The sequence below is a fragment of the Salvelinus fontinalis genome, chromosome 26 (genome assembly GCF_029448725.1).
Source record: "Salvelinus fontinalis isolate EN_2023a chromosome 26, ASM2944872v1, whole genome shotgun sequence".
NCBI lineage: Eukaryota > Metazoa > Chordata > Actinopteri > Salmoniformes > Salmonidae > Salvelinus > Salvelinus fontinalis.
Genome location: NC_074690.1, coordinates 30,412,445 through 30,434,511, shown reverse-complemented (window position 1 = coordinate 30,434,511; position 22,067 = coordinate 30,412,445). Strand labels below are relative to the sequence as shown.

At 43.6% G+C, this 22,067-nt stretch overlaps 1 protein-coding gene across 6 annotated transcripts in view; it reads right to left on the bottom strand.

The window, feature by feature from the left end:
* The window catches only part of LOC129824094 (microtubule-associated protein 4-like), a 54,091-nt gene that overhangs the window by 28,498 nt on the left and 3,526 nt on the right, over positions 1–22,067 (bottom strand). For 5 of the 6 annotated variants that reach the window (XM_055883417.1, XM_055883418.1, XM_055883414.1 and 2 more), the window contains exons 2-5: positions 17,376–17,554; positions 8,991–9,110; positions 8,260–8,346; positions 3,714–5,015 (exon numbers count right to left, since the gene is read on the bottom strand). In XM_055883417.1, the coding sequence (XP_055739392.1) occupies positions 3,714–5,015; positions 8,260–8,346; positions 8,991–9,110; positions 17,376–17,550 (1,684 nt within the window). In that variant the 5' untranslated portion in view covers positions 17,551–17,554. The remainder of the gene's footprint in view (positions 1–3,713; positions 5,016–8,259; positions 8,347–8,990; positions 9,111–17,375; positions 17,555–22,067) is intronic. The other variant, XM_055883415.1, reaches the window with a different exon arrangement.

The following is a 22,067-nucleotide window of genomic DNA, read 5'->3' as shown; positions in this document are numbered from 1 at the left end:
CTAAACCGCTGTGAAATATATTTTCCATAACCAAAAACATTGTATTTTCAGTTGTTTGAAGCTGGAGTACAAAACTGAAAGTAAAAGACACAAAAACTAAACTTAAGCGCGGGAAGCATAGAAATAGTGCACATAGAACAGCTCTATCTCTTCTTAGACTAGCTTTCAATGAGAATGACAGATCTATATCTCACATTTCTTTGTGAATTTGGTCAGGTCTCCCAAAAAGTTACATATTGCAACTTTAATAAATCATGAAAAATAGCAGGGATTTTCAATCTTATAAACAACACTAAAATAGCACCTGTCCTTTTACTTGGCTTCAACATATATGGTCCAGTGTGATGATATTCACTGTGAAACACAGAATTGCACTTAAAACCGACAGCATGATGATGAAGTATTTACTGAAAGGTACCTACGACGTAAAAAAAGAAAGACTGCACAGCACTGCCAGTCTCAATCAGTACCATAGTGGCGACTGTGGTAGCTATAGGCTTTGCCAGGCTGGGCATGCTCTTTTGGATGGTCTCTTTGTTTAGCTGGTGGCAGGATGGTCTGTGCTCGGCTGACCAGAATAATGACTATGCAGCAGGGCCGAGCAGTACCAGTACACAGACTTTTGGTGGAGTGCCGTGATAACCCTGACTGCAGTACCGCGCTGCACAGCCACTGAGCGTCTGCCTCCCTCTGCCTACTGCACACACCCTGATCACCGGCTATAAAAAGACAGGTTGTGTGCTTTACGTAACTGCAAAAAAAGTCCCAGCCATCAATATTGCATTAGGGAGAGGAGGATGGAGAGGGAGGGAGGGAGGGAGGGAGGGAGGGAGGGAGGGAGGGAGGGAGGGAGGGAGGGAGGGAGGGAGGGAGGGAGAAAGAGAGTTGGGGAGGGCATAGGGTAGGGCGTAGGAGAGGGGTTAGGAAGAGAGAGAGAGAAATGAGAGAGAGAGGAGAGAGAAAGAGTAAGAGAAAGAGAGAGAGGAGAGAGAAGAGTCAGAGAGGAGAGAGAAAGAGTAAGAGAAAGAGAGGAGAGAAAAGAGAGACAAAGAGAGAGAGGAGAGAGAAAGAAAGATGAGAGAGAGGAGAGAGAAAGATGAGAGGAGAGAGAAAGAGAGAGAAGAAAGACAAAGAGAGAGAGAGGGGAGAGAAAGAGGGAGAGAGATGAGAGAGAAAGAGAGAGAGGAGAGAGAAAGAGGGAGAGTAAGAAAAAGAGAGGAGAGAGAAAGAGAGAGGAGACAAAGAGAGGAGAGAGAAAGAGAGAGAGATGAGAGAGAAAGAGAGAGAGGAGAGAGAAAGAGAGAGATGAGAGAGAAAGAGAGAGAGATGAGAAAGAGAAAGAGAGGAGAGAGAAAGAAAGAGGAGAGAGAAAGAAAGAGGAGAGAGAAAGATAGAGAGAAAGAAAGAGGAGAGAGAAAGATAGATAAGAGAGAGAAAGTGAGAGGAGAGAGAAAGATAGAGAGAGGGGAGAGAAAGAGGGAGAGAGATGAGAGAAAGAGAGAGAGAGGAGAGAGAAAGATAGAGAAGAGAGAGAAAGAGGAAGAGAGGAGAGAGAAAGGCAACAAAACAGAGAGGCTGCTAGGGGGAGAGAGAGAGGGGGGGAGAGAAAAACAAAGGCGGTGATTGAAGGAGGAGGATGTGGGGTGAGAATACAAAGAGGCCAGCAGAGGCCAGTCCCTCACTGTCCCTCCACACACCAACCCGCCTACCTGGTCATCTGTAAATTACCCATTAACAGACTGCTGAATGGGATGAATGGGTTGAGTAAGGGAATGTGAGGGTTGCAGACAGACAAGCAGTATGCTACTGACTTCCACCATTTATCAACCAAAAACACCTGTGTCATCCAGGAAGGAGGAACAGCGTTCCTACAACAACCTTACACACTGCCCGTCTGGCAATTTAGGAAAGTGACAACCTAGCAGTCCTTGGAATCTCCAACCAAGAAAACAAAATGAGAAGGACCAACACAGGACAGTCTCTGAACTACGGCAAACTTACTCTCAACCGAATGAGCAAACTTTCCTGACATGGAATATATCAAACAAAATGTGAGACAGGCAAGGTACAAGAAATGTTTAAAAGAACAAAAACCTGTGGCAGACATGTGTAGTAAATAGGAAAGAAATAAACACTGGGTTTCCCTTCATATTATTCCACTGATGAGAAACATTGAAATATTCTCAAAGGCAACAATGGGAATGTAACTCACCTATTTAGCATCATCATCAGAGCCATCATCAGGAGATACAGATACAGGGGGAGAGAAAAGACAAAACATAGCTTTCAGTGATTTCAGTTCACTTACATGATAACTTCCACATCAAGCAATTCACAATTTGAGTGAAAATCTGTTTTAATATCTCCAATCAAAAATTGCATGAAAGTAAAATGTGTATTTTTTTTTATTTTTTTTATTATTATTATTATTTTATTTTTTTATCCCCTTTTCTCCCCAATTTTCGTCGTATCCAATCGCTAGTAATTACTATCTTGTCTCATCGCTACAACTCCCGTACGGGCTCGGGAGAGACGAAGGTCGAAAGCCACGCGTCCTCCGAAGCACAACCCAACCAAGCCGCACTGCTTCTTAACACAGCGCGCCTCCAACCCGGAAGCCAGCCACACCAATGTGTCGGAGGAAACACCGTGCACCTGGCCCCCTTGGTTAGCGCGCACTGCGCCCGGCCCGCCACAGGAGTCTCTGGAGCGCGATGAGACAAGGATATCCCTACCGGCCAAACCCTCCCTAACCCGGACGACGCTAGCCCAATTGTGCGTCACCCCACGGACCTCCCGGTCGCGGCCGGCTGCGACAGAGCCTGGGCGCGAACCCAGAGACTCTGGTGGCGCAGCTAGCACTGCGATGCAGTGCCCTAGACCACTGCGCCACCCGGGAGGCCCAAATGTGTATTTTTTTAAATGGTCAAATGACATCTTAGAATTCTAGCTGGGAACATTTTGAGACATTCAAACTGGTTCTGAAAGTGAATTCACACACACAAGTAGAAAGAGAATGTGAAAGAAAAGCTGTTAGTGACTCCTCAGTCAGTTTAGGCTATTTGAGGAACAAAAGCATCATTTAGTCAAGGGGAAAGCAGTCTCTTGAGAGAAAGAGAGATAATCACACTGCAAACCAACATCCCTTTGATTAGTGAAGAAAGGTTCACTCAATGTCAAAGAGTTAGGGTATAGAATTACTCGTTGCAATTTAGGATAGCGGCAATCAGGGGGGAGAAAGCTAGCTATTTCTATCCCAAGGAGAACGGATTCACTCGAGAGTCACACAGAGAGTAATCTACAGAGACAGTAGAGTCATTAGTATGTGATTACAGTGTTAGAAAGGAGAGAGATAGGAGGTAAAAACGAGCTGGTGACCTGATCAGGTAGGTAGACAGACACATAGCAATGAATATGCTATTATAATCATCATCATCATCATCATCATCATCATCATCATCATCATCATCATCATCAACAGTACAGTACTACAGAGACAGGCCAGAGTGTCAGTTAGGTAAGAGGGACCCAAGGCCCAGTCAGACACAGTCAGGTTAAAGAGCAGTGTAATTAGTTAGCATGTTATTACCAGTGCTAATAAACACATAATGGCCGAGCAACAGCAGGCCCAGTCCACAGAGAGAACCATGCACTATAAATGTCATCATTCACCCCCATACTGATAGATATGTCCCCTCTTCAGTGTCACCAACCTTCCAGCAGGGGGGGCTCTGGCAGCGGTGGCTCCTGGTGCTCTGTGAGTGGCAGTGTAGTGGGGATAAAGGGCGGGGCTGCAGGGTTGAGGCCTGAGCCCACTGCAGGGCGGGGACTGGGAGTGTCGTGACCAGGCTGGGAGGAGTGGCTAAACAGTGGAGGAGGAGTGGTCTGGAAAGAGGAGGAGGTGGTGGTTTTTGGAGGAGGGACCTGGGGTGTGGTGGTCTGGGACTGGGGCTGTGAAGCAGGAGTGCTGGCTTGGGGGGTCTGCAGGGCAGAGTCTAGGAAGAGGAAGGTCTTCGAGACCTGGGGGCTGAGAGCCGGGGAGCTCTGAGGGCCCAGCTGCTTCTGGTCAGAAGTAGACGACATGACCTCAGGACGACCATGATCAGAAGAGGCTTTGTCAGTGAAAGACAGAGCCGCCTCATCCTTCTTGGGAGGTAGGACATCTTTAGTGGCTAAGGGAGGGGGCATTTTAAAGTCATCAATACACATGGGTTCATAATGGAGGGCAGAGGCAGTGTTTTTAACAGGAGTCTCAGCCTCCCAGTCCATGTTTACCTTGGCAGGGGAAGGTTGCTCAAACATGTTTAGGTTACTAGTAAAAGTGTCTGTAAGGGCAGGGTCTGTGGTGAGGATGTGACTGGGTTTGGGGTTCTCAGTGAGGGGTGGGGCAGTGGGGGTGTGAGAGGGTTTGGTGTCCTCTATAAAACTGCTAAAGGGGTTAGTCTGGGGGCCGGCTACGAGGGAGGAGATGTTCTCCTGGGTTGAACTTAAGGGACCAGAGGCATTTACCATTGCAGACTCCAGGGCCACCGACGCTTGTGTGGAATGAGGTGTCGTTGGCTCCTGGGGTGTTGGCCCCCACTCCTCTGGGAGCTTCATCCTGCTCTTATTCTTCCTGCCCCTTACCCTACCCCCACCCCTCCCTCGGATCTCACACTCCCAGCTCTCCTCCTTGCTCGGGGAGGATGGGCTCAGAGGGCCGTCTGAGGCTCCGCTCTCTGTCTCGCCCTCCTCCTCCTTTGCATCCGGAGCCTCCTGCCTGTCCAAGAAGTCATACACCTCCTTCCTGGACCTCCTTTTCTTCTTCTTCCTCTTCTGCTGCTTGCTGCTGCTGTTGACCCCTTCACTCCCCATCTCGTCCCCAGAGCCGGTCTCCTGGCTGTGGGAGCCGTGGGGGCTGAGGGGGTCGGAGTAGGGGCTCTCCTCCACTGAGTTGCTGGAGGAGAGGGGGAGACCCTCTGAGGCTTGCAGCCTGGACTCACCACCTGCCCAGGAGTTTGGGTTTGTCCAAACTTCTTGATGAGCAGAGAGGAGGAAGGAATGTCACTACCCATAGTAAAGACCATAGTAAAGACCAATAACCAATTGCCAAGCCTCTCCATTCATTGCTATGTGTAAAATCAGGGTATATCTTATCTGCTCTAAGAAATTCCGACCAAAATGTATGAAACTCAACCACTGAGTAAAAAATTATGTTTTTAAACTACAAATAAAAATTATTCTATCAATTGTGTGAAATAAAATTGTGTCTTGAGTTTTGAACTGATGTAAGTTAAGTCATACTGACACGACCTCCACTATAATTTATTTACGGCCTGGCCAGTTGGTTTATAGATGTGAATTTTAGGCTTATGGATTACATGTTAGTCTTAAGAAGGACAGTTTTTTTGTGTGCACTGCTCCGAGCTTGCAGCTGATTGGGTGTGATTCTTCCTGCCGGGGCGGGGCAGGGCGAGAATGGAGATTGTACTGAGACTGAGCAGTGTGATGTTTACTGTACACTCGACAGCACATCGCATGAGCGGATGAGCAAATGAATTCATGTACAAGGAACAGTCAGACTGCATAACAACAACAGAGGCAGGTCACATAGACAAACACAGACAAACAATGAATCAAGAGGAAGGGGTCATGTGACATGGGGTACCCAGTACAAACAAATACTGAGGAGGACAGTGTTAGAAGTAGACAATATTTACATAAAATCATAAATATATGAATAACTGAAAGATACGGTACACACAAAAGCAGCATACTGCACATGCCCTTTTTTATGTTGTAATAAAGACATAACAAGGCCAAAACCTCTCTGCGTCCATGTGTCTTAGTTAATACTGATGGGTAGTACCATTCCAATACTTAACACGGCAGGGCAGAGAAATGAAAAATAATGAAAAGCTCCTCTCCCCTCTCTCACCCCAATCGTTAATGATAATGTATTTTTCTTCCAAATAGTGTATCGCTGCCCTCTTCTCTAATTGATTGATGTGCTATTTTCCTTAATGTCCTTCCTTCATTGATTATGTGTCTATGTTAAACAACATGTGCAGGAGACCTGATTATCATTATCATCTATGTTTCATGCAATATTGGAATTTAAAAAGTGAAGTGCATCTTAATCCAAAGCCTCAGTTTGGCCTCCTGACAGAAGGCACATTACTTCTAGTCTATGTTGCTGCCTCACTCAGAAAGCAATGTCAAAGGTGGGTATGGAGCTCAAGATGAATATTTAAAGATCCATATTTTATATATGTATCCAAATATAACGGAGCACTTCAATGAGGACTTTGATGCAGGGGGGAGGGGGGGGGGGGGGGGGGTTGTCTAACGATTTCTTTTTCTAATAAATAAGGTTAGGAATCCTCACATAATTATTATTGTTTCTCAAACAAATGTTATAAAGTTACAGTAAGATCTGAGAAATTGCATAACAAACTAAAGAGTTGTGTGATTTGAACCTTATAATTCATGCCGGAGCAGCAGTGGATTTCTGCTCTGAAGGCCGCTACACAAAAATAACCGATATGTAAGTAACAACTAATACCACTAGCTGGCTATTAACTACAAGTTCTGCATTAGTTTGTAAAAAAAAAAACAGTGGTAATATATCTAACACGTTCCCTTTGGATGACTAAGGTGCTGGCACTTTGAGGAACCCTCTAGAAGAAGTGACGGTTATAGTTTACCCTGTTCATGGTCACATTTGAGCTCTATCATCATCAAAACCTATTGGATTTCCTGACATTTGTTACTGTGTTTTACTGTAACTGGTTACTGGACCTCTGGACATCCCACCCAGGCCCCCAGTTGAACTGATCTGTGTGAGACAACCTCTTACCTGTGGCCCAGGGCAGAGGGGTAGGGAGCCTGGAACTGCTTGGGTTTAAAGGGGGCCTGGGACTGCTTGGGGGGCTCAGAGGCACACAGAGGAGAGGCCTTCTGGGGGTTGCCCTTAAAAGGCATGCCTGACTGGAATGGAGCCATGCCCCCCACACCTCTTGAACCCATGTTCATGTTCATGTTCATGTTCATGTTCATATTCATGTTCATGTTCATGTTCATGTTCATGTTCATGTTCATATTCATATTCATGTTCATGTTCATGTTCATGTTCATGTTCATGTTCATATTCATATTCATGTTCATGTTCATATTCATGCTCATGTTCATATTCATGTTCATGTTCATGTTCATGTTCATATTCATGTTCATGTTCATGTTCATGTTCATATTCATGTTCATGTTCATGTTCATATTCATGTTCATATTCATGTTCATGCTCATGTTCATATTCATGTTCATGTTCATGTTCATATTCATGTTCATATTCATGTTCATATTCATGTTCATGTTCATGTTCATGTTCATATTCATGCTCATATTCATGTTCATGTTCATGCTCATGTTCATGCTCATCATCCCTGGCTGGGAGAAACCTGGGAGTGGAATTAAGACAAACAGGTTAATACTATTCTATTATGTGTTATAAATACTCTATAATACAGGTTCTCACTACTATATTGTGCTATAATACACAGTGATAAGCACTACGTGTAAGGCTGGCACAATTACCGTATAACCATGTAATCGACGGTTAGCATATGGGTGAAGACCATCGTGAAAATAAAGACCGTCATAACCTAACATAACTTAGTCATCCAAAGGGAAAGTTTGAGATATATTGCCACTGATTCCCTGAGGGGGAGGACCAACAGCTGACTGAAGACGGGACGGTCGGGCATTCGTGCGGTTGAGTCCGATTCTTCCATAACATGGACTGTTAACGTGATGAAACTTTGTTGCGCCTTGCTGAAACAAGCAAACTTGAGTCTAGAAACATGCCTATTTTCCTTGAAAGTAGGCATACGTAATGTCACGATTCCAAAGCTAAACGATATTACAGAGAACAAGTTGATTATCTAATTTCTCTGAAAAAATGTGTAATGTTGTACTTCTTTTTCAAGGGATTCATGCTAATGTTGGGTTTTTGAGCTAGCACCCAATTGACTCCCATTCACTTCTTGAAGGAGTGCACCGCACGGCCCATTGATAGGGAACGTACACAATGGGCGTAAATACGATTCCAATTTCAATGTGCGTAAAAAAATACATGTATTTTTCTTTCTATTCGAAAGGTTATTTCAGTGACCGCGGTCATTTGGCTCTGGCCAAATACCGTCATTCATAATTACATGACAGTCACAACCCTAACTACATGCTATTGTTACATAAATACTTTACAGTATTATTAAGCAGTACCCATGAGAGAGTCTGGCATGTTGCTGTCCTTCATTCCTTTGTTCTGGTTCCCCTCACCAGGCATTCCCATCATACTAGACACTGGGCCTAGTGATAAGATAGGGAGAGAGAGAAAGAGAGAGAGAGAAAGAGAGAGAGAGAGAGAGAGAGAGAGAGAGAGAGAGAGAGAGAGAGAGAGAGAGAGAGAGAGAGAGAGAGAGAGAGAGAGAGAGAGAGAGAGAGAGAGACATCAGACGTCAGTTACCAATACCAGATTAGTACACCACAGACACAAATCAATAGCCAGCCTAAGCCCCCAAAAAGAGATAGCAATATCATTCACAATCACACAACTCATAGTTAGCTATGAAATATTAATGTCCAGATGGTCAGAGAAGACAGCAACAAGGATACAACAACAACAGCCTTACTTAGACGCAGGCACACGTTTAACTAGGTGTTCTTCAATACTGTACTGCCCAATTTACATTCCTAAGAGTGCCCAGGCTGTGCCAGGGATACTTGGCAGGCAGCTCTCGGTAACCAGACAGCTTAATATGCCACAGAGGGATCTTTAGCATCTTACGCTATTGATGATAGGGTTCAAAAAAGACTATGACGGTAAAATAGAATCAAATATAGGAACCATGGAAACCTGTCCTTTCACAAAATGCCTTTTCACAGGGCATGCCTTATCACTTGAGCATACATAAGACACTAGAGGAATTCAAACCGGGGGAAAGAAGCTTCACCTGAAAGGTAGTCAACATTGAAGGCAGACTGTTGTCCAGTTGGACAGGGACGCTTCTCTCCCATTGGTTCCTGCCGCTGCATCCCAGTCCCCATCTGTCCTCCTGGCATCATACTGGAGCCTGCAACGAAGAGGCAAAGAACAGAACATCAACATCAGGATTGAAAATCAAGTGTTAGAAATAGGACTCATGTGACCAATGTTCCCTCAAAAAAACTTCAGTACTGAGCAAATTTCAAGTCTGCTGAGCGCTAACTTGAACATTGTGATAATTCTGTGCAACAAGCGAGCGTTTATTGTGAACACTGAGGCTGTGTCTGCTTTAAGTTACAGTTTCAGACAGTGGTCAAGTGGGCTACTGTGGCTATTTGATCATAATGTAGGCCTACCAGAGTGGCATAACATCAAAAACAATGGAGAAAATGCATCCCACAACATTTTAACATGGAAATAGCTGTTCTTTCATTCTGCCTACAGTAGCAGCAAATGTGTTGTGTTCAATGTAGGCCTACATTCTATGAGACTTTTGAAAAAAACTTGCAGGGCTTGACATTAACCTGCTTATCCACTTGTCCTTCAGACAAGGAGGTGATTGAAAATGTTGTTGTGTTGTTTGATGCAAGAAACCACTTTATAAAATACATTCATTATTATTTCCATACCATTATTACAGAGAATCAGACAGTATGCTACCCTCTGCCTATTGGCTACTTAGCTTATTCAAGCCTGTCTCAAAATATAACACTGTCCCTTAAAGACAAAAAAAAAGCTCTTTACCTGACTCACTTTTCAAAAATGTCTAGAAATGTACACATTTTATTCTCTTTCAAGAAGCAATCACTCCACCATTGCTGACTACAAATTATTTATAACTGGGCTAATATCTCACTAACTAGCAAAGGATATGTGTCACGCTCTGACCATAGTAAGCTGTTTTTTCTCTGTGTTGGTTGAGGCGTGATAGTGACTTGGGTGGGTCATCTAGGTGTTTTGTATTTATATGGTGGACTGATATGGTTCCCAATCAGAGGCAGCTGTCTATCGTTGTCTCTGATTGGGGATCATATTTAGGTAGCCATTTCCCCATTGGTATTCATGGAATCTTGTCTACATTTAGTTGCCTGAGTGCACAACAGTAGCTTCACGGTTCGTTGGTTGTTTGTTGTTTTGTTCAGTGAGTTCCGGTTTATTAAAATTATGTGGAACTCTACGCATGCAGCGCCTTGGTCTACTCATTTCAACGATTGTGACAATATGAAAAATGTGAACACTTGGCTACATGCAGCTCTCGCTTTGATCTTAAAACAAGCGCACCTACTCACGACCACTCATGCTGTAAACACAGTCCAGTGAAAAAGTGAATGGCACAGATCCATATATAGCAATGGTCTATTTGCATATCAGCCTACTGCAGCTCTGATTGGTTATGCAGCACTGGTCTGTTTAGAGTACAGACTGAGTCGTGCTTGTCAATGCAATGGAATCCTACTCTGATGCGTTCTGCCTACAACAACATCTCTTGCATAGTTTGTTTCGGGTAGTTGCATTGAAAGTGGCTAATATTGTGTTGATTTGATCACAATTCTCACAGTAAAGGGAGACCTTGATAGTGTTAACTAAAGGCAAAAACTCGAGAAAGTTAAGTGAAGTTCAATCTCGTGCTTTCTTCTGCACGGCAGTCCCGGGGGTACTGCACAACAGTGCACGCTTGCAGCTTAGCTAACATTGCATGTGACCATGCTAAGCTAAAGTAACTAACTCTGTTACCCCTGCCTAATATTTAAAGTGACAAAATTGACCAAAGGTAATGTTGTTTTGGGGGCTTTAAGAATTTTTAAAAATTGTATACTATAATTCTGAACTACTGAAAAATACGGTAACTTTGGTAAATTACCGGTAGATTTGCAACCGTACCACTGACAAAGCTTGCAAGCAAAATTGCACTCCTGGTTTCAATGTAGGCTACACTGTCTTTCATAAGTATTTGGAAACAGTTCTATATATTTTTGCTATACTAGGCTACTCTATAAATGTTTAACTCCACCTCCAACAACTGATAAGCACATTGAATACAGCCCACCTGGTCTAAAGTGTCAGTTGATGTCTGGCCTAGACTAATAGGCTACTCTAATGTGTCTCAGGGTGCTGTCCCTAAAAGCAGCCCTCTCTGGAACACAGCAGAGTGGTGACAGTGATGAGAGGGGACAGTACAGGACCGTGGGCCATTACTATGGTTACGCAACCGACCAACCAGACGAGAGCATCTGAGGTTCTGGCGGCAAACACTTTCCCGACTGTGTCATAACTGATTGACATAAAAACCTCAGCTAAAGCTTAAATTCCAGCCTAGAGGAACTCACTGTACTATCTGGTGTGTATTTCTGTAGGGCTCTGCAGCTTTACCAGATCATTCGGCCCATACACATACACATTCAAACACACACAACCCCAGAGAAATCATTGCATGTCAATCTGACCTCTTCTGCTTGACTAGATGCAACTTAGGTGATATTACAAAAAGAAAGTCATAAAGTCATACATCAGTGTGTAGAGTCAGATACTGTGTGATTTGTCCTGCAATGAGACATACAACATACCAAACGGGGAGAAATACACACACACAGACCAATTTCTAGTGTTAAATACCAGCACAGCTTTCATGATAAAACAAAGATATCTGAAAGAGTCACGTGAGGGAAGGTGTAAGTCCCAGTATTTTGTGTTGCTCAGCAACAGCAGCCTCTGGGGACCATCAAGGTGTTGTCCTCTCCTATGTACGTTCCATGCAGCACGTCCGCCTCCCCTCAAAACCCTTAAGTGGAGTTATGCCAACACAGCCCAAAAAACACATCCCCACCGCCCCAGCAACACCCTAGCCGGGCTGGCACGGTGTCTGACCTGACATCAGTCCTGGCACGCAGAGCATGGCAAAGACTTCCCTGGCATAGGAGCCTAGCGTTTCCTATGCCCTAGAGGATGGCACGGAACCAATGGAACCAGGGCTAACAATATCACACTGGTTTGAGAATACACGCACAACATCTGACCAGACAACAGATACAGTAGACATCAGTCAGAGCTCTCACAGTCACAGTTAACTATAAATAGTTTCGCTTTGAAAGTGTTGTAGGCTACACTGTATTATTTAGGTCTCTTGTCTGGTGCAGTATTGTATGATACCTCAGAAAGTAAATACGGTCCAGGCTATTCTCGGTTAAATTGAAAGGGACACCTAAATGATGTGTTTGGGGAGTTTGAACTCTCTGGTTTCAGAAGTGAACTACAAGGGATGCCCTTGGATCGCTGAGGGAGCTAAACACCATATGGATATTCAAGACAAGTAGCCTGACAGAGGGGAAATTAGGAGCCTAAACTGCAGGCAGGGAGATAAAATACAAATATCCTGTTGTGACACAAAGGTCCAGGAGCAATAATAACAATAAGAGAATAGAACTCTTAAAAGCAGATGCGCCGTGAGGTAGTTAGTGTCCAGACCAAAAGACTGCCAAGTCATGCCGGGTGCAATGGCTCCCTCTGTACTCTGCCGGAGGAGTCACAATGACCTTCCTCCCTCTCCCTCACTCCATCAGCACAGAAGCATGTCTGCTAGCCTGGCACTTACGTAAGGACACCCTTACGTAAAGTGCAGAATGGAGGTTAAGCAGACATTTGATGATTTCTGTTTTTAAACAGTAACTAAATAAGGCTGTGGTTGTGAGAAATGAATTGTAAAATACGTTGTACGTGACTAGACATTCATGAGCATGTTAAATTCCTGCGGTTCACGAGGATGATGGAGGGAGTTGTGTTGTTTATGTAGGAGGGATGGAACGCCCTCCATGGATTGCTAATGGACCACTTATAAAGTATGGTGTATGTGTTCTGTGACTAATGAGTTTACACCCACACTGAATACACAAGTAATTAGCTTACACCAGCTGTTATGGTATAGTCCCAATGGGCTGTAGGTGAATGACACAGGCCTAATGCTGGACATAACACATAAGATCATGTTCCAGGGGCTATTTCTCATTTCTAAGACATTGTTCGAGGGCTATTTCTTAGAGGCCAGAGAACTGATAAAGTCCATCATCTTCTATGGCCTCTATCGCCTGACAGGGAATCAGCCGAAGCCTCCTCTCCAGACGGTCCCTGTGGGGTTGATATGCACTCAGCTTGTCAAACCTCTCCGTGCTACGCCACCATTTGGCAGGCACACCCAGCTTCAGCCTCCTCCACCATGAGAGTCGTGTTTCGCTGCATTCATATCTGTTCACCGGTTATGGGAGAATTGGTGTAGCAAAAAGAGAAAACAGCATCATTTTCATGATAATGATTACTGCTGTACAGTGAGAGGAGGTTTTGAATTCCCTCCTGTATACATATGGCTTTGTCTCATTTTGTGTTGCTGTTTGTCATAAGCACATGTAGGCCTGATCTTTGATTCTTTACTACAAACAGATGAAGGGAAAAGCCAAATCAAAGTATCCAATTCTATTTGACAACTCCATATGACAAACAACCAATGACAACCAATGACTTTGAGATTGAAGGACGTTGGGGAAGGAGAGAATGAGGGGAGGGGGAGGATTCTGGGAAAGCCTTTAATGATTGATGAACACAGCAATGACTTTGTGTAGGTCAAGGAGATGGGGCAAAAGTTCAGTGCAAGATAAATTTGATAGCACTGCATGACAACAACATGGGTTGAATCCCTTTACTCATGCTAAGATGATAGACTGATACAATAACTTAATTTAGTGTGTATTTTCCACTGACATTTGACATACAAATATACATTATCCTTCTTGTCTTTCAAGGTATTGTGGCTTCAGTTCAGGGAAGAACGCATGTTGAATTGTCACTACAAATCAGACATGCTAAGAATATTGACTAGATCCAACAGAAGCTAAATCAGAGAACATTTTTGAAAAAGTACAGTATTGTTTTAACTTACAGTATCAAAGAAGAGGATTAGTGTACAGTAGGTGACTGATAAGCAGCAAATGCTCTCATATTTCCTTGGGAAACTCTTGATCTACACAGTGGCTGACCAGAGCTCTTGCTCTGAAAGCATCAATCCTTATACAGTACAGAGGAGATGCTGAAATCAGCACACATACACAGATCTGCACTGCCAACACTGGTGTTGTGTATTTTTGATGAGCCAGAGCTGTTTCCTCCTTCTGCTATTGTGGATGTTCCAGCCTACTGCAGTCACATGCTAACCGCAGAGCCTCCATCATGCAGCACACTGCTGGAACTAGCTAACATGCTACATTGTACACTGTGTTCTGTATGCCCTCCTGAAATAAACCCCATACTGTAGCGTAGCCTAAGGATGTTGATTTATCTTAATTAGACGTAATTAAATTAAGCAGCTGTGTGGAAAAGCTGACGTCATCTGTGTCAATCAACACAACTTTTAAAGAAATCAATGTGTTCAGTTCGAATTGACATAGAGGTCATAACGCCTCAGAAGTCAAAGAATACCACCTTTAATCCACCCCTAATCCTAAACAATTGTTTTGACTGAATATGCATGTAAATATTTACAGTTTGAGAGCAGGATAATTAACATGCAACAGATGTTGCCAAGACACCAGAGGAGAGGATGTTCATGGCCCGGGTGTTAATTGACATTGCTGTGTCCTGACTTGTGCATGACTGAGTTTGTTATATTCCTCCAGCCAGGGCTATGCTAATGCTGCCCTAATGCTGTCTCCAGGCTGACACTTCTGGAAGTGACATGACACGAGGGGAGACAAAGAAAGAGAAGGAGTGTGGGAGAGATGGACAAAGACAGTGATAGTCATCTAGATGGAGAGAGGGCGAAAGAGAGAGAAGTAGAAAGGGAGAGGGGGAGATGGAGGTGAGAGAGTGATAGATGGAGAGAGAGGGAGAGAAAGGGAGTGCTCTGAGTGTCTGTCCAGTCTGTCTGTCTGAGGTATAATGAGACTGTCTGTGGTTAGAGAGTTGGATCTGAAGGAACTGACTGGCAGGAAGGATATTATGTCTGGAGTGGAGGAGACTTATCGCTGTACATTTGAGCTTTATCATATTACATATCACATGTATTAGTTGGCTACGTACTTCTGCTGTTACTTTGAGGAGCAGCGTCCAATGGTAGAGTTAGGAAAAATAATCTTCATTCTATGTACTTTTGGTTTTTGTCACGCCCTGGCCTTAGTATTCTTTGTTTTCTTTATTATTTTAGTTAGGTCAGGGTGTGACATGGGGAATGTTTGTGGGTGTTGTCTAGTTTAGGGTGTGTGTATTGTTTAGTTTTTTTTTGTAGTAGGTATGGGGTAGTGTTCAGTGTAGGTGTCTAGGAAAGTCTATGGGTGCCTGAATTGGTTCTCAATCAGAGACAGCTGTTTATTGTTGTCTCTGATTGGGAGCCATATTTAAGGCAGCCGTAGGCTTTAGGTGTTTGTGGGTAATTGTGTTTGTGTCAGCACTATTTGTTATTATAGCTTCACGGTCGTCAGTTTGTTATTTTGTTAGTTTGTGTATAGTGTTCGTTTCGTGTTTTTTCCCTCTTCTAAATAAAAGAAGATGTATTTCTCACACGCTGCGCCTTGGTCCTCTCTCTCACCCATAGACGATCGTGACAGTTTTATAGTTTTTTCTCTCACTTTCTATGTTGTTATTCCTGTGCAAATTAGGAATTGCACTCTGGGGCTAAAATACCAATTGCCATCCAACATAGCCAAAAGAGGATGATTCAGCTGTGAAAATGTGCCCTTGCAACACAATAAACAATTACAATAGAGGGTTAACCACAGTGACGGGAATGGCCCAAAGGAGTGAATTTCCCCCAAATGCTCATGACAGAGTTCTCATGAACTGTGAAGTACTTTCTTGGTTGATGGAAACAAACACAAAAGTTTTCCAGTAGCCAAAATATTTTTGGGTGAAATTTCTCTCAGATAAAATCAGGGTGAAGTTGCTACCCAAGGTGAAGTTCAAGTTCAGAAAAAATCTGTTAACAATAACATCAGTGCACAATACCACTGAATCACAGAGATCCCAAAGACTGCCTAAGAAATGGAGTGAGTTACAAATAATATTTTTTAAATACATAAATTGTCCCTCTTTGACTCCGCTGTTTGGTTCAGGTTGACACACAAACTGAAAAGGCAATTCCACCACTTTTCAACCTAATATTCATTGTCCCCAGCACAGAACCGGTGTCTAAATACTGTATATGTTAAAACGATACAGAGCTAAATAATCCTTCTCTGTGACATCACAGGGTAGGATTAAACGTGCAAAAAAAAAAATTGCAAAACTTTCTAGCTAAGGGGAGGGTGTTTTCTTGCTCCCCATGTCATCACGAATCTCATAGTGTTTGAAAATCACTGTTTTTAAAATGCTTTAACTTTATTTGACGACGTCATCGTGTAGACATTTTTACTTTTTTCTACAAATCATAGATATGCTCCATTTTCACCTATATAGACACTAGCATCGTACTGAAGATCATCAGAATGAGGTTCCAAAGTGGTGGAATTGCATTTCAACACAGTAGGATGGCAGCTACAAACCAAAACAAACAACATATCCACGCACACCCACGAGAGTGCGAATGCACACGTTCACACAGGCACCCACACATACACACACGCACGACGCACGCACGCACACACATTACTCATCTCATATGTATATACTGTACTCTATACCATCTACTGCATCTTGCCTATGCTGTTCTGTTCCATCACTCATTCATATATCTTTATGTACATATTCATTATCCCTTTACACGTGTGTGTGTATAAGGTAGTAGTTGTGGAATTGTTAGGTTAGATTACTTGTTGGTTATTACTGCATTGTCGGAACTAGAAGCACAAGCATTTCGCTACACTCGCATTAACATCTGCTAACCATGTGTATGTGACAAATAAGATTTGATTTGTGGCAGGAAGAGAGTCCAGTAAATAACAGGCGCTGGAGAAGGTGGTTCTGTTCCTGAACATTGTCTGGCCTGGTTCCTCTGTCCCTTAGGTCTCCTCTCTCTCCATTATTTAACACATGTACTCACACACTACATGATACATATACTATACTGTACACACAATAGCATATGTACATGATATTGTATGCATATGAGATAAGGATAATCTGCATAGATATAAAAGAGGAAAGTGGAGGCAGAGGGGTTAAAGTGGAGGCAGAGGGGTTAAAGTGGAGGCAGGGAACTCACAGATTGTCTATCCTAAAGTTGTAAGCAGCTGGCATTCAGGTATACGTCACAATATATGCATTTACTGAGCAGAAGAATCAGCTAAATCCTCTCCCTGGACTGTCTCTCTCCTGCCCCAATTCTCTATGGGTTTTCCCACTCCCACATAGCCTCCATCCATCCTGCACCCCAGTTTACCTTTACCATCCTTCCCGTCCAGCAGAGGGCGGTACTCAGTCTTTCCCACAGTCTCGCCTACTTTGTCATCAAAAGTCTCTTTCTCCAGGGAAGCCATGAAGTCCCTCCTCACCGGGTTGTCCGGGCCCGACTGGGGCGCCCCATCCGTGAGAGCGTCATGCAAGCTCAGGTCCATGGTCCTGGGGAGGGGAAAAGGAGGTTAGAGGTCAGAGAGTATCATCATCATCATCATTCACATCATCATCCTCATCATTACAAGACTTCGCACTAACCCCATACTGCATTTCTCTATAGCCGTATACTGGTATGGAGGCCCACTAGTCAGAGCTCATAATGATGGCTGATCTTGGCTAATGGATGTCACCATTTGTGCACCACACTAAATCCAGCTGCAGTCAAACCAGCCACACTAAATCCAGCTGCAGTCAAACCAGCCACACTATATCCAGCTGCAGTCAAACCAGCCACACTAAATCCAGCTGCAGTCAAACCAGCCACACTAAATCCAGCTGCAGTCAAACCAGTCACACTAAATCCAGCTGCAGTCAAACCACTGTCTCGCTACCATGGGGTGATTCAGTCCAAAAGGTTATCTCTTAGTGTGTGTGTGGGGGGTGAAGCCAAGGGGATATAGCCTAGATGACAGAGACCATCCCCCAGCCCATAATAACAACAGGGTTTGACAAAAAACTTACCAAGGTTTATATTGCTAACCAAAACGCATGGGTCTGTGTGGTGTTGTTAGACACGGTGGCTCTGGGAAGAGACCAGCACAGGGCTACTCTCCAGGGGCCACCCTTCCAAATGTTATTTAGTTCGAAGCCTGGGCTCCCGAAGCTAGCATAGGGCTCATGCAAAATTGAACAAAGACAGAAAAATGAAAAATGGATGGAAATTATGTCACCGTCATTGCATTCAGTCTCCCCCTGCAGCCTCTGTCTCTCCCACATCCTCTCTCCCCCTAAAGACACAAGTGACACAAACAGTACACCGCTGCAGCTAGCTCTCTTCACACTACACTAGTATCCACCACCACCACCGCAAAACAGATAATCAACTAAGCCTATTCAGGCCAACAGTATATTACCCCCATAACATGCTGTGGTTTTTGTAGTTGCGCTGCGGATCTCAGAAGACAGCGACAGGCTATCATATGAAAGTTATTTCCAGTCGCTGTTGGATCTGATAGCCAGATCACTGGAACCCCGCCACTGTGTCCTAAAAGGCAGAGAAGCCATTCGGGAGTGCCGTCTGAAACACGTACAGTACCCAATGAATGGAGAGTACTCACTACATCAAAGTGTCTGCAAAGAAACCTGGAGGGTGTACGGTCTAAACTGTGGAAGTTAATAATTACCCTGGATTATCAATTCAAATGAAGGTGAAGGAGGGTAGTTATTGTTAATTTGTTGCAGAACAGCATGATCTTGTCTGCCTTTAGCGATCCAGCCCCGCTTGCTACAGTACAGTAGAGGATAGAAGCATCCAAGCTTTAGTAAGAGGGAGGACATTCTCCTCTCTTCACAGTGCACCATTTACTCCTCATAATGAGTGTATCTTTGTGAGACAGACAGCAAAACTAATACATATGTTGAGAGCTGCTCTACACAAAAGTTATATCAGTGGCACTGACAGACGCACAGACGCACAGACACACACAACTTCATTATTTTTTTCCTCCCGTCCCTTCAACTCACCCACTCTCTCCTCCTCCACACACGAACAAGTGATGATTGTCCTAGTTCTACACACACACACACACACACACACACACACACACACACACACACACACACACACACACACACACACACACACACACACACACACACACACACACACACACACACACACACACACACACACACTCTCTCACAAAAATATCTTCATGCTGTCATTGTGCACCAGCCTGCAGATTTGCGTACGTACAGTGTTTGTTGGCCATGATTGAAACTGTGCCCCATTGTTTTGGGAGCAGCCACACCAAGTACAGTTGGACTAGTCAGATTACTACATTGACACACTGTAGCAGCCCCTAGGAGAGAGAGAATACTGCGTGACACAGAAAACTCATCAAAATTCACACAGTCAAAAATAACGCATTCAGGCAGGACCACAGCAGGGTGTCAGCAGTGAGCGAGTAAAATAGCTAGCTCACAGCTCAGCTTTTATGCATCCATCCAAATGTTGAAAAGACGTTTGTGTTATGATGCAAGGGCATGCAAACATTAGATGAATAATCCTACAACAGCTCGTCTCAACTCCGTCTCCTCTACAATTCCTTTTATACACCTCTTCCATTAAAAGTTCTGCTTACCTTACCTGTCTTTCTTCTCCACAATCCTTCATGTTCTCTGATCCCAATTCTAAGGTCATCATTTTTCAGAACCTCTTTCTTTCCCTTCTTTCTTAAAGGTACGTTTTTTTCATTCAAAGCCTAAGTTCTCTCTACCTCTAACCTCTTTTTGAATGTAACTCCATTCACCCACCCCCTGGTGTTCAGACAGCTGTTCAGACGGCTGCATCCCCCAGTCTGACCGCTACATCTGCTCTACATCTCCCCAGTTTTGAGTGCAACATCGGACATTTCCCATTTAAAACGAAGGAGCATAACTCTGCTTTATGCTCACATTGAGTGTAAAAGCCTGAGAGACCAGCTGGTACTGCTGCATGGGGATTAGTGCAAGCTAGAGTCAACCCTAGTCCCCATGTCCACATGCAGCCAGGGCCTGTTATATTAGACTCAATCCTTCCCTCCGTCTGTCACACAATCATCCCCAAAAACCACAGCAGGCCTACTGTAACACACAGCATAGCCTAACACAGTACAGAGTAACACACAGAGTGGGCCTGGGCCAGCAGCTTGGCAGGGAATCCCTGGCTTTATCCTGCCATCCAAAGCAACAGCCTTGTTCAGGGGGGTGGTGTTTCTGTTTACACAAAATGCTCTCAGTAAGCCTCATTCCACACTCATATTCCCATACGTTAATTCCCCAATTTTACTGTAAAAGGCATAGTAATCCAATAGTTATGGTCACCAAGCAAAATACTGTACTGTGTACTCACCCACTTTATTGGCAGATTTGTATCTAACCTCTGACTGCCAACACCAGATGACTGACTAACATAGCAACACCTACATAAAGACCATTGATCTGTTGCACTAGGGTTGATGACAGGTTTTGTCCAACCGATTTGAACTGAGGAACTTATTAGTAGTAGGAGTCACCTGATTACAGTACTATTGGCCATTCAGCTCTAGATCTGTATATGTTAAAGTGCAGGGAGTGCTGCAATAGCTGAGCATTATGTGTCATCGACTCAGTGGACCATAACAGTGATATTATCAGTGTCACAGCACAGTTTGAAAGATAAGCACAGGTGAACTAGTCACTAACTCAAAAGGTCAAAGGGCCTTTTCTACTATTATACATTTTGTTTTAGCTTGTGGGTTATTTCATTTGGAAAACAGGTGTAAACTCGCAGTTCAAGCACAATATTCAACATATCTCATTCTTTATACAGTCTCATTCATCAATAAACCTCAAAATAATATAATTTCATAGAATATAATTCAACATGTGACAATTATTATAATAACTTTTTTACTTAACCTTTATTTAACTAGGCAAGTCAGTTAAGAACAAATTCATATTTACAATGACGGCCTACATCAGCCAAACCCTGAACCGGACGACACTGGGACAATTGTGAGCAGTCCTATGGGTGATACAGCCTGTATTCAAACTAGGTACTGTAGTGACGCCTCTTGCTCTGAGATGCAGTGCCTTAGACCGCTGCACCACTCGGGAGCCCAGTGCTAGAGGCGTCACTACAGACACCTTAGTTCAAATCCAGGCTGTATCACAACCGGCCGTGATTGGGAGTCCCATAGGGCTGCGCACAATTGGCCCAGCGTCGTCTGGGTTTGGCCAGGGTAGGCTGCCATTATAAATAAGAATTTGTTTTTAACTGACTTGTCTAGTTAAATAAAGGTTTAATTAAATGTAAAAAATAAATAAAAAATAGCACTGAGATGCAGTGCCTTAGACCGCTGTGCCACTCAGGAGCCCAATGCTGAGACAATCTATTTATTTGATCGTATATCAGATTATCAGGTGGCAACATTTGAGCTATTTCTAAAGATAGGCTGTGGCGTGCATGAAGTAATTATCATTTTATTCAGCAGGATCAGATCTATTCCATTAAGTAATTATCATTTTATTCAGCAGGATCAGATCTATTCCATGGTCTTGGTCTGTGTTAAAGAAATGTTTGATGCGAAGTTGGCACCACTCTGGATCTCAAATCAGAAATGACCTTTTCCTTTTAAAGTCTTTATCTTGATTTCATTCGTGTGATTTATGTAAAGCAGTTACTCTTTATAATGTGGTGTTAATACATTAAGTGAGGGGGCTGGTTCCCCGACCCAACAGGAATTTACTGTAATGTCAGGGAATAAATAGTAGTGTGTTATGGTTACAGTGATCAATCTTTTCTTTAACACGAGGGTGTACTGGTCTCAGATGTCCCTTAATGTGTTAATGTGTTGCCAGGTCTCCTAGTGTTTGTCATGAGTCAGCGTTTTTATATCTCTCTCATGCATGATGGGCACCATCTCTGGTTACTGCTGACATAATGCTTTGTCGTCCTGTCTCATCCTCTCAGGGGAGACACACACAGTTCCTGAAA